This window comes from Lethenteron reissneri, chromosome 28 (assembly GCF_015708825.2).
Source record: "Lethenteron reissneri isolate LAM-NWPU_2019-01 chromosome 28, ASM1570882v1, whole genome shotgun sequence".
NCBI classification, from domain to species: Eukaryota; Metazoa; Chordata; class Hyperoartia; order Petromyzontiformes; family Petromyzontidae; genus Lethenteron; species Lethenteron reissneri.
In genome coordinates this window covers 1476217-1488295 of record NC_083806.1, presented here as the reverse complement: position 1 = coordinate 1488295, position 12079 = coordinate 1476217, and the positions used below count along the sequence as shown (strand labels likewise).

General features: G+C 42.1%; 1 protein-coding gene across 1 annotated transcript in view; it reads right to left on the bottom strand.

The window, feature by feature from the left end:
- LOC133348754 (dynein axonemal heavy chain 10-like) overlaps positions 1–12079 on the bottom strand; it is a 105660-nt gene that overhangs the window by 88026 nt on the left and 5555 nt on the right. The window contains 11 exon segments of the mRNA XM_061561713.1: positions 908–1162; positions 1420–1644; positions 1770–1926; positions 2183–2390; positions 3251–3412; positions 3530–3681; positions 4174–4337; positions 6893–7093; positions 8044–8220; positions 8653–8820; positions 9177–9362. Of these exon segments, the coding sequence (XP_061417697.1) occupies positions 908–1162; positions 1420–1644; positions 1770–1926; positions 2183–2390; positions 3251–3412; positions 3530–3681; positions 4174–4337; positions 6893–7093; positions 8044–8220; positions 8653–8820; positions 9177–9362 (2055 nt within the window).

The window sequence follows — 12079 nt, the reverse complement described above, 5'->3', positions numbered from 1 at the left end:
TCTTCGTTCCGGGGTACGGAAGGCTGTTCCCGAACGACTTCCGCTGCTTACAACCTGGCCAGTGGTTGAACGACACCATCATCAACCTGTTCGGGCAGTTCTACTGCCTGCCGCGAGCGGCATACGTCCACCTGTTCAACACATTCCTGTACACAAAGTTCTTGGCGGGCCATCTCGACGACTTGAATTGCGTCATCGATGGCGTGTCTTCCAGGCCGGTGTGGATCATACCGATCCACGACCAGTCGCACTGGCAGATCTTGGTCATCGTCAACGCCACGTGCCCAACAAGGTCGACTGCCATGCTGTTAGACTCAATGGCAGCGTGCGGGCAGTCGCGCAACGCCAAAAACATCGCGGCCTTCGCCAGCACGGTGGTGGACCGGGTCGTGCGCGCCGAATCGGTGAGCACGCCGGTGGCGATCACCACCGTGGCAATCACCACGGTGCTTGTGCCGCAGCAACCGAACGGCTACGACTGTGGCGTCTACGCCCTGCTCAACATCATGCACCTGGTGCGCCATTACGACAACATCGTGGCCGTTCAAGGACCAGGTCAGGTGGATTGGCGCGCGTGGTACACGCAGGAGGCGGCGTCACAGCACAGGCGCAACCTGCTGCAACAGCTACATGAACTTAAAGACCTACACCAATAAATCAACAATCATCATCTGATGCAATAGTAACAGCTACAACTTCCAACACGACTACGGTATCCAACACGGATCGCACGAATGCGCTGTCCAACCAAGTTCCTACCTGCCCACTCCGAAGGAACGTGTTGTTTTTAAGAGACGTTTTGAAATATATTTTTCCCCCGGCCAACGCCGGGTACTTCACGCTAGACACTGATAAATAAATAAAAAAAATCTGCCACCATGTTTCCCCGTTCACGTTTTGCACTCACAATTAGTGAATTCTGAAAGTCAAACAGGTTTTTTCTGTTGACTTGATTGAGCATCCTGCTCAGAGAAATCTGCACCGAGTGCAACTTGGTCACGATTGATGAGATGAGCGGTGTCAACTGCAGCCTTATGCAATGCTCATCCCAAGTGTCGGGCTGTGCCTGGATCTCGGCTCGCATGTTTGAGTACAGTTTCAGTTTTCCTTCGTACACCGCACAACTCGGATTCTTAGCTGCAACCCGCTGCAGCATTAGGTTCTGGGGATAACGGGGAGTCAGAAATCAACAAACAGAAAGAAGCATTGACTGGTGAAAGTTACCCTCATAAATCGGCAGCTCATGACACAATAATCCTTTCAGACCACCTATATGTCTTATTTTATCTCACTCCCTTGCTCAGTCTGTCCTATTCCCATTTCTTCCTTTGTATTTCTCTGAAACATTTGTTAAGTTATTGGAGCATTGAAAACTATTGTGTTGGCAATACAAGATTGTCTCAAACAAACACTTCACACCTGGTCAAGTTTCCAAATTGTATTGAACTTCTTCCAGCTGATGAGGTACTTGTTGATATTCCGCAGAATCTGCTGCATGGTGAGGGAGATGAGACTGAGATGAAACGATATCTGAGGGTTTTGAGAGATGTCGTCGAAAAAGCTGAGAACTACAGGTTCGTCTTCATTGGCTATGAACTGAGGCGGTGTTTCGATGCATGTTCCATCCATCCAGCGTACAAAACTCTGTTGGGCCAGAATTTTTTTTACGTAAACATCAATGAAAAATCTGATATAATTGAGCACTGCATGTACCAAAACTCTGACTACATTGCTTTTTTGGTTCAGTCACTAAGGTGGTGTTAGGGTACCTTAGTTGAAGCCAGACAGTTTTTTGCTGAATTAAGGGCTAGGATATGGATATCATAAGGAAGAGGTTGCAACACCACGTTTGGTGACGATGGTATGGTATGGACAATAAACAATGGTTTTTCACTCTGTAAATTGGAATTATAGTTATTCAAATTTCTGCAAGAAAAAATAGGCAAGAGTTATATATATATAAATTCTCATAGAGAATAGTCATTTTTACTCTTTCCCAATTATATACCTGGGTTTCTCTATGAAACCTAGCTTTTACAAACATTCCAACATCTGAAAAGACATTCAATTGGCCAAACAGAATTCCCACGAAAATATTTATGAGACTTAGGGTAGCCTTTCCTTAGTAGACAAAGCAATCATCATGAAACTATAAGAAAAGGGTAAAGAATGGTGACTGTACCTGAGCACCATACTTGTGAGCGCATCATAGATTCGTCTCTCCCAGTAAGTGTAATAATTGGCAAGCTGGGGCGACCTGCCCGTGCTGGTGAAGGCCACTAGGCCTTCCACCTTTACCAGCAGTGGGCCGATTGCCTGCACCTCTCGCAGCAGCAGCTCCACGTCCCTCTGTCGCTCACACTCCATGGACTGAAAAAACTCCCTCGCACCTGCCACTCGGCACAGACGATCAACAATTCTCTTCGGAAATTATCACAATATAATTTCTTCACTGTTCAATATTGTCCTGCTTGGTGACATGCAGATTTGATAGAGGCAGTATACCAGAGTGTAAACGCACATGCAATTATTGCATTCATATGTATTACCCATGGTTGGTTACTTCATGACATTTGACAAAATGATAGAACATCAGGTGTACCACTTCAAACTCTGGTTATATTATGTCAACAAGCTGTGGGAAAACAAAGACTCCATACATCCAATAACATAGCAGTGTCTAAAAAAATGTACTGCAAGAACTGAACTGAAACAAGGTAGCTGGGAAGAACGGCTTAGGGCGTTTCTCCCACTGCTCTTAAGCTCTTTCACAAGTTGCTTTAGTTTTGCTGTTTGGAGTTTTTTGGGATTTACTTTAAACATGGTCCTGTATGACTCAAGCAATTTGCAGCAAATCAGATGTTTTTAACTTATTGGCTGTAAAGGTACTTTTCATAATTTTCTTAAATTAATATTTCTAGCATTATTCTTATTAACATGCGCGTGTCTGAGCACGTGTGTGCGAGAGGTCCCATCGCTCCTTCTTCTCCTTTGGAAATTTTTGTTATGACGATTCTGTGAAGACTACATGTGAGTGAAAACAATTTTCACTTGTCATAACTAGAAATAAAGAACTCACGTTTTATATAAAGCTTATATTTGTAGATATGTGGAAGAATGACACCAGGATATAGATATATAATCTGACAAAACATTTAAGTATCTCTGTGGGAAAAAAAAACATCACATTGGGAGAAACTAAAAAGCACAGTATGTACCAAAACACCTTATTCACTGCAGCTATACTCACTTGAAAGTTCCCCGTGCATTGAAGAAGAAATTCTACACAAGATTGCTGTCTTAATGGCTGTTAACTTGCATTCCATAAGGAAAGCATTTCTGTGCACTTGTGCTACAAGTTTTTCAAACTTGGCGATCGCTTGTCTCAAACGAGAAATGTAGTCTCTAACTCCTGTTAGAAAAGAGCAGTGTTCATGAACAGTGAAAGTCGCGTAAAAACAATTCAATCAAGTCACATATTTGGGCAAAACTGATGGTTGCCATTACTGGGTCATCAGATAAAACCTACCTAGGGAGTTCCAAAATATTCTATTGAGCCCTGGCGACAAGATGCTTTGCAATTGATTAATCTGCTGGTCCAGCAGTTGAGATTCAGCTTCATTTATAGAGTTCAGCACGGCACGATAATGTTGTAAAGTCATTTTGAGGGCATCTTTATTCCTGAAATATTGCAAATTAATTTAGGTTATGTATACATAGTACAGACAGAAAAATGAGCACATGAATAAGGGAACAAACAGAAAGCAGAGACATCGCTAAAAGGATGATTACTACAAGTGATGGAATGGTAGCCAAAGTAGAGAATGTGCACAAGAATATGCTCACGATGAAGATTGCAGAATGAGACTTAAATCACAACTTAGCTGTGCAGAAGTAGAAGTGACATTGAGAGGTAAACGAGCGAAAGGGTAACTTTTATAAGAATTATAAAATATCAATACAGTAATTATTTTTGTTACGTCAATACATATTTAAAAATAATTATTAATATTGTGAAGATCGTTCATTTTACTATTACACTTATTAGGATCTACTGTGAAATACATAGGCTGAAAAAATTACGTGTATTGCATTGGTCAAAAAACCTAAACACTTGATTGATTTCATTATTAAAGGTACTCCAGCTAACTGCAGAAAGAAAATCGAGGATACCTGATGAGACTTTCCTCCAGCAGCACTGCATTGCAGGTCATCTCTGGGATGTGGAAACCAAGCTGGTTCAAACGCCTGGCCTCCATTATAACCTCCAGCAGCTCTGGAGCAAAGTTTACTTCAAAGTCCATCGATATGTTCTCATGTTTTCTCAATAACAACTCCTGAGGACACCACAGAAACACAAATACAGGATATGTTATATTGTGACTGGGATACAGAGCCAGATCGATTGTTAGAACAACACATTCACAATTATGTGCCATTTAATATTAGTGAGATGTGACTCAACCCATCATTATGAAGCCAACTGAAGACCCGGGAAGCTAAAAATCGATATCACTCCTGTGCACGATCTATAAACGGCTGGAATGCATCATCCTCCAGAGAATCAGCCCCCTTGTTGAGTCAGTGAACCTGCAGAACAAGCGGGATTCTGGCCTGGACGCAGCTGCTGTGACAAAGTTTTTGCCTTTGCGATGCACATTGAGGCCAGATTACAGAAAAAATCCAAGACCGGCGCTGCCTTCGTGGACTTGTCATCGGCCTACGACAGTCTGGATTAAGGGCTTGATGTTGAAGCTCACAAGGACCATTCCTTGACTCACACAATATGCCTGATAAGGATGATGCTGACCGCGGGTCTATATGGGCGACAAAGCCAGCTCACCCCAGTTTCTCAATAATGGATTGCCATGAGTGTCAATACTCGCACCAATGCTCAATATCTATACGAGCAGCATGCCGAAAACCGGGTCATGCAAATATGTATACGCGAATGACCTTTCCCTGGCAATGCAAGCAACCACTTTCAACGACATGGAATCTACTCTGAACTAAGACCTAAACACCATGGGGGAATATTTCTGGAAATGGAGGCTAAAGCCAAATTCTCATAAAACAAGTCACTGCATTTAATCTTGAGAACTAAAGCACCAAGCACACTGAAAGTGACCTTCTGCGGCAACAATGTGCAACATGACCCCACTCCAACATCTCAGAATGAAGCTGGACCGTACGCTAACCTTCCATGACCACTTGAAAAAGATAGCCTCCAAGACAAAAACACGGGTTAAACTGGTCCAGAAACTGGCAACCACAAGCTTGGGAGCATGAGCACCAGCGCTACGAACATCAACTATGGCCCTTGAGTACTCTGTAACAAAACACTGTGCACCAGTATGGACAAATAGTAGTCACACTCGACTTGTTGATGTCCAACTGAACAATTTCAATGCGGTGTATCACTGGAACCCTCAAGTCGATCCCAACACTGTGGCTGCCCACGCTATCACACATCTCTCCCCTACCCATCCGCCGCAAAACTGCAACCCGACGGGAAGTCCTGCAAATCGAGGAAAATAGTCACCACCTTCCCATTTATCAGGACCTCACTAACGTACCTCGTCATTGCTTGAAGCCATGAAAACCCTTTTGGACCCATGCGCTTAACCATCAACAATGCGAATTCAACCCTAATGAAGCCTGGAGAGCTGAATGGAGTTTAAAATAACTCACAAACACCTTGTGAAAAACTCAACACAGATCTCTGGGTGTGATCTTCCATGAAGCTCATGGTCCACCCTAAACCACATCCGCACAAATCATGGCAGATGCGGATAATTGATGCACAAATAGAAACATTTTAACTCTCCAGTGTGTGACTGTGGTCATCCAGAACAGACCATACAATATATAACGACGCAATGCCCGATCCAAAAATACGGAATAGGCATCACAGCAATACACTCCACTACTCCTGGCACAGTTATCTGGCTTGAACACCATAATGTGAAATTGTAGTTGTTGCTCTGCATCTATATCAGCTATACGAAACAGTTAGAAAGATGGTACATCAAACATTCGCTTAAACTTTGAAATCAGCCAAAAACCGTCTGTTTAAGTATTATTTATCGAACATTCGATAAAGGAAAATCAAAGGGAGAGGAAGTAATAAAGGATTCAGAAAAGTTACACCCAGATTGTTCCTGCCGTGTAAGCATATACCGAACACCCATCCCCAGGGAACAGTCCCATCATCAGAGAGAGGAGAAATAATACAGTAAATTGTATTATTCTGGGGCAAAGCAATTCTGAAGAGGGCTCCTAGCAGTGTTTGTACAGTATATTCTCATTTTCGCATTGCGATAAGTGCCCAGATGCTTTACAGATACTTTTTCGGCATTGTATGAATCCACACACATTTTACTTTTATTTACTATGATCCTTCCAATATGGGAGCATGGGGAGTCTGACCATGACAGCAAATCTGAAGAAGCAGTCTATGGTATTTAGTAAGCGGTACAGGCGATGGAAGCCTTAAGAGACAAACTAACGTGGCGTGGAGTAAGTGTTAAACGAGAGCTGAATATTCACATTTTCAACATACAGTATCAGCACAAAGAAGTGGGCTCATGTTTGCTGAACCGAATGGGTGCGTCTAAGAAACATCTGGCTCATCACCTTCAACAGTCCTAAACCAACGGTGAACATTTCAGATTCTTGAAACAAAGATCAATCTCTTACATTCTCTCAAAAGTGGTACTTGTTTGTATCAACTCTGGTGGGATGTTGGGATTAGTCAACCCTGACAATGACTCATCCATACTTTTCCTATTTAGCATCATATAAATATAGGATGTATAGTATATGAATACATTACAATTCATTTAAGTATAAATACTAGACCTATAAAGTAGTTTAAAATATATTCACTTACAGTAGCTAGTGAGTTACTTTCAGGATTAATGTAGTCATCCATTGCAGATAGCTTGAGATTGCCCTGTGAATCCGCGAGCCTCAGCAGGCTTTTGTGCAGGTAAGGTAACAGAACAGATTCCACCTCTTTTGTCCAGTCGGCATATTTCTTCTCCTCATATTTTTTCAATTGCATTCCCACTTCTAGATACTTTTCTTTAGTCTGTAACATACCAACATAACTGTTAATGTTGCCTTCATTGCTCACAATTTTGTTCTCAGATAGCTATTGATAAATATACATTACAGAATAATTATTAGCATCACTGTGAAAATAATTAATGAGCAAATAATATGCCTCCTTCCCATATCTGTCCCTCCCCATAAAAATATGAAAGTATTTTTTCACATTCAATTAAGTTAGCGGTCCCCAATCTTTTTGGCACCAGGGACCGGTTTTGTGGAAGACAATTTTTTCACGGACCGGGGGGGGGGTCATCATTGGGTCTTTCCCCTTTTTCAAAGAAGCTCTCCAGCGACGTTTGTTTTTGACTTATTATGGCAAGGGTTAGCTTGTGGGCTTACCAAAACTGAGAAAAGTGCGCAGTGCGGGAAAGAGGCACGGATGGAAGTGGTATATAAAATAATGGGCGGGCCACGCGCGGACTCACCGCTCACCTCCTGCTGTGCGGCCCGGTTTGGGGACCCCTGCGCCACACAGCATTCTGAGAGTATTTGTTTAGCAGCATTGGTTTCCACATTCAGTGTCTCATGACGAGCCAAGCTTGCTTAAACCAATGCCAATTGTTTATATGTAAAGACCCTAAGATATGGGTCCAAACTCGATGCAGAAATATATAATTGATAACTAAAAAAATTAACGTCGTTGTGGAGAATAAAAGTAATTTAGTGACAAATATGGGAAGGCATATGGAGTGTTTAATTTATCGCATTACTTTCATTTTAAGGGAGCTGTTTTGGGAAATATGAGTCTACTCAGAATGGTTTTCGTCCATTACATGATACCCCATGCATGACAATACATTTACATGTAGTTCTCCTCTCTTAAGTATGTTGCATCTCAGCAGTGCTGTCCCGAATTGCAACTACAAAACCCTGGAATGTTAATCAACCAAACTATTTCCATGACTGCAAACTTCTAGATTGACGCACAGCTCTGCCGATTTCCGTGTCCATCACATGTGGAGAGCTCAGGAAGTGGATGATGGGATTCTTGATACGCTGAAATAGCATACGAGCCCAGCTGATGGCTCCAGCCACCGGCGGTTGGCTCTTGCCAATTGGTGGCTTCTCATGAGACGTCATAAATATTTCCTGCACTGTTGCTACCTGAAAAACAGATTTTCTAAGATTTGTTTAAATACTTACAGGTGGTTTGGTGTGATATGTCCTGTTTTTTGTCATATGCATTGGCTTTTTTAAACATTTGTTACAGAACCATATCGCAGAATTTCTCCATTAATGCACAGACCAGTTAATAATTGGTTAAGACTAGCAAATATGCACCGTTGGCACACACATAATTATTACATTAAACTCAACTTCATTATAGTACTACAAATAGGAAATGAAGCACAATGAAATCTCACCAAACCAAACCAAACAAATGTCATGAACACAAATACAATTCTCTGAAGGCTAGATTTTTTAAAAGAGCATGTATATTCCCACAATACTACTGTAGATCACTGCTATTACTTTAGATACAGTTCAAACATGGTCAAAGTTCACATTGTAACACAGCATAAGTAAAACAAGTACCTCTTTGCAGTACCGTAAGAGCACTTCATTAACTTTCTCCATCAACAGTGAGCTGATTTTCTCTCCCTTTTGAATGTTCTTAAACTTCAATAGCATGTCAAATGCATCAGCGGAACGTAGGTGTTTGAATGCATCATTTATTAAGGTCACAGCCGTCTCTTCGATATCCTTTAATTAAACATCAATATATACATAGATTTTGTAAAAAAAAATGTGCAAACAGGTCGATCAATTGAGTTGTATCAACAATGTAGGATTGTACATTATCAATATTGTCCATTCATCAACAAGGAGTTTCTCTTGGCATTCCTGTTTCCTCTCACATACAAAAATACTCAATATGGAATTAGTCAAACGTTTATGGAAGGGCTTTCAAACTGAGTTTAGAATGTCCTGGGTAAATAAAAAACCCTAAATTTGCATTACCAATATTTTCCTGGGATAGAGAATAGAAAAATAAACACAAATGAAAAATGTAAATTATGTTTACAAATAATTATGTCAACAGTTGCACCTTTACACACCTGCTTGAAACCAGTAATTAATCCATTCCACGATTTTGCATACTGGACATTGAATGGGTTGAAAAGTATGCTTGTAAATGGGTCAATGAGCTGGTCAGCCTTCTTTTGTGCATCATCGATATACCACAAAATCCCAGTTATGGACTTCAACTCTGGCCCAAAATCTGCATAAAATTCTTCCAGAATCTAAGTAAAAATATATTTGTATCACAAGACAGACATCCAAAAACAACTCATTGTGTGTACATTATATTTACCCAAAATTCCAAAGAATGATACATTTTTCATATGAAGTAGCACATTCATATCTACACTTGATTTAAAGACAACACCTAATAAATAGGATTAAGTTGTAGCTACATAAACAGGCTAAGCTGCATACAGTGAGGGAAAAAAGTATTTGATCCCCTGCTGATTTTGTACGTTTGTCGACTGACAAAGAAATGATCAGTCTATAATTTTAATGGTAGGTTTAATTGAACAGTGAGAGACAGAATAACAACAAAATCCAGAAAAATGCATGTCAAAAATTTTATAAATTGATTTGCATTTTAATGAGGGAAATAAGTATTTAACCCCTCTGCAAAACATGACTTAGTACTTGGTGGCAAAACCCTTGTTGGCAATCACAGAGGTCAGACGTTTCTTTTAGTTGGCCACCAGGTTTGCACACATCTCAGGAGGGATTTTGTCCCACTCCTCTTTGCAGATCTTCTCCAAGTCATTAAGGTTTCGAGGCTGACGTTTGGCAACTCGAACCTCCAGCTCCCTCCACAGATTTTCTATGGGATTAAGGTCTGGAGACTGGCTAGGCCACTCCAGGACCTTAATGTTCTTCTTCTTGAGCCACTCCTTTGTTGCCTTGGCCGTGTGTTTTGGGTCAGTGTCATGCTGGAATACCCATCCACAACCCATTTCCAATGCCCTGGCTAAGGGAAGGAGGTTCTCACCCAAGATTTGACGGTACATGGCCCCGTCCATCGTCCCTTTGATGCGGTGAAGTTGTCCTGTCCCCTTAGTAGAAAAACACCCCCAAAGCATGTTTCCACCTCCATGTTTGACGGTGGGGATGGTGTTCTTGGGGTCATAGGCAGCATTCCTCCTCCAAACACGGCGAGTTGAGTTGATGCCAAAGAGCTCCATTTTGGTCTCATTTGACCACAACACTTTCACCCAGTTGTCCTCTGAATCATTCACATGTTCATTGGCAAACTTCAGACGGGCATGTATGTGCTTTCTTGAGCACGGGGACCTTGCGGGCGCTGCAGGATTTCAGTCCTTCACGGCGTAGTGTTACCAACTATTTTCTTGGTGACTATGGTCCCAGCTGCTGAGATCATTGACAAGATCCTCCCGTGTAGTTCTGGGCTGATTCCTCACCGTTCTCATGATCATTGCAACTCCACGAGGTGAGATCTTGCATGGAGCCCCAGGCCGAGGGAGATTGACAGTTCTTGTGTTTCTTCCATTTGCGAATAATCGCACCAACTGTTGTCACCTTCTCACCAAGCTGCTTGGCGATGGTCTTGTAGCCCATTCCAGCCTTGTGTAGGTCTACAATCTTGTCCCTGACATCCTTGGAGAGCTCTTTGGTCTTGACCATGGTGGAGCGTTTGGAATCTGATTGATTGCTTCTGTAAACAGGTGTCTTTTAGGGGTCCTACTCTTGAGTCGGGGTCCCTGCCGGCTAGCTCCGGTCTCTCTCGTGTCGGATCGTGGACTCTGCCGACTCCACCGACCGGAGAGAGAGCACCTCTACGGCTACCACCGGCTTCTCCCCAGACTCCCTATTTGATCCCTCTCTCTACCCCTGGTTCCCTCTTCACCCTGTTTACTTTATCCGTTCCCACAGTGACCCCGCTTACTTCATGGGATATCCCTTAAGTACCCTAGGAGACGTGACGTCATCGCACTGAATGGCACACCTGACGTCACGTCCCTATTTTACTCCTCTACACAGGTAACAAGCTGAGATTAGGAGCACTCCCTTTAAGAGTGGTAACAAGCTGAGATTAGGAGCACTCCCTTTAAGAGTGGTAACAAGCTGAGATTAGGAGCACTCCCTTTAAGAGTGTGCGCCTAATCTCAGCTTGTTACCTGTATAAAAGACACCTGGGAGCCAGAAATCTTTCTGATTGAGAGGGGGTCAAATACTTATTTCCCTTATTAAAATGCAAATCAATTTATAAAATTTTTGACATGCGTTTTTCTAGATTTTGTCGTTGTTATTCTGTCTCTCACTGTTCAAATAAACCTACCATTAAAATTATAGACTGATCATTTCTTTGTCGGTGGGCAAACGTACAAAATCAGCAGGGGATCAAATACTTTTTTCCCCTCACTGTATCTTGGGTTGTCCAATGTGGATTTGGAGACTTTGGCGCAATTGTGATGCACAAACATATTTCCTTTTCGTGGTATCACCAAATTGCACCCACATTACGTGATTTGTTACCAAAATGTGCAGTAGAAATAAATAACATGCTTCTCCCAACGTTTTCTAGCTTGAGTTGTATTATTACAGCACTGTGCAGCTACAAATTGGGGAATCCACGTAACCTCAACACAACCACACTGAAGTGCGATCAAACACTGCAGCTACATTCCAAGATGAGAATTCTATCTACATGTGCTACATCGTAACATGTGATGCATGATAGTGTTAAACATAGATCTCAGCACCAGGACTTAATTTCTCATTGAATATCTTCCAGGCTGCTGGTCGACTGGAGTAGCCATGTGGCTTGTTGCTCAAGCCAAGCGTATACTGGATGTGGTGTCCAGGGTGCAGATAATAAGCCCTGCTATGCACACAGAGGGTCATATAAAACCCGTAAGTGGTGGCACAATGCCCTCAAGCTGAGAATTGGATGTGATTTTAAACAGCTTTCTTTTAACGTACA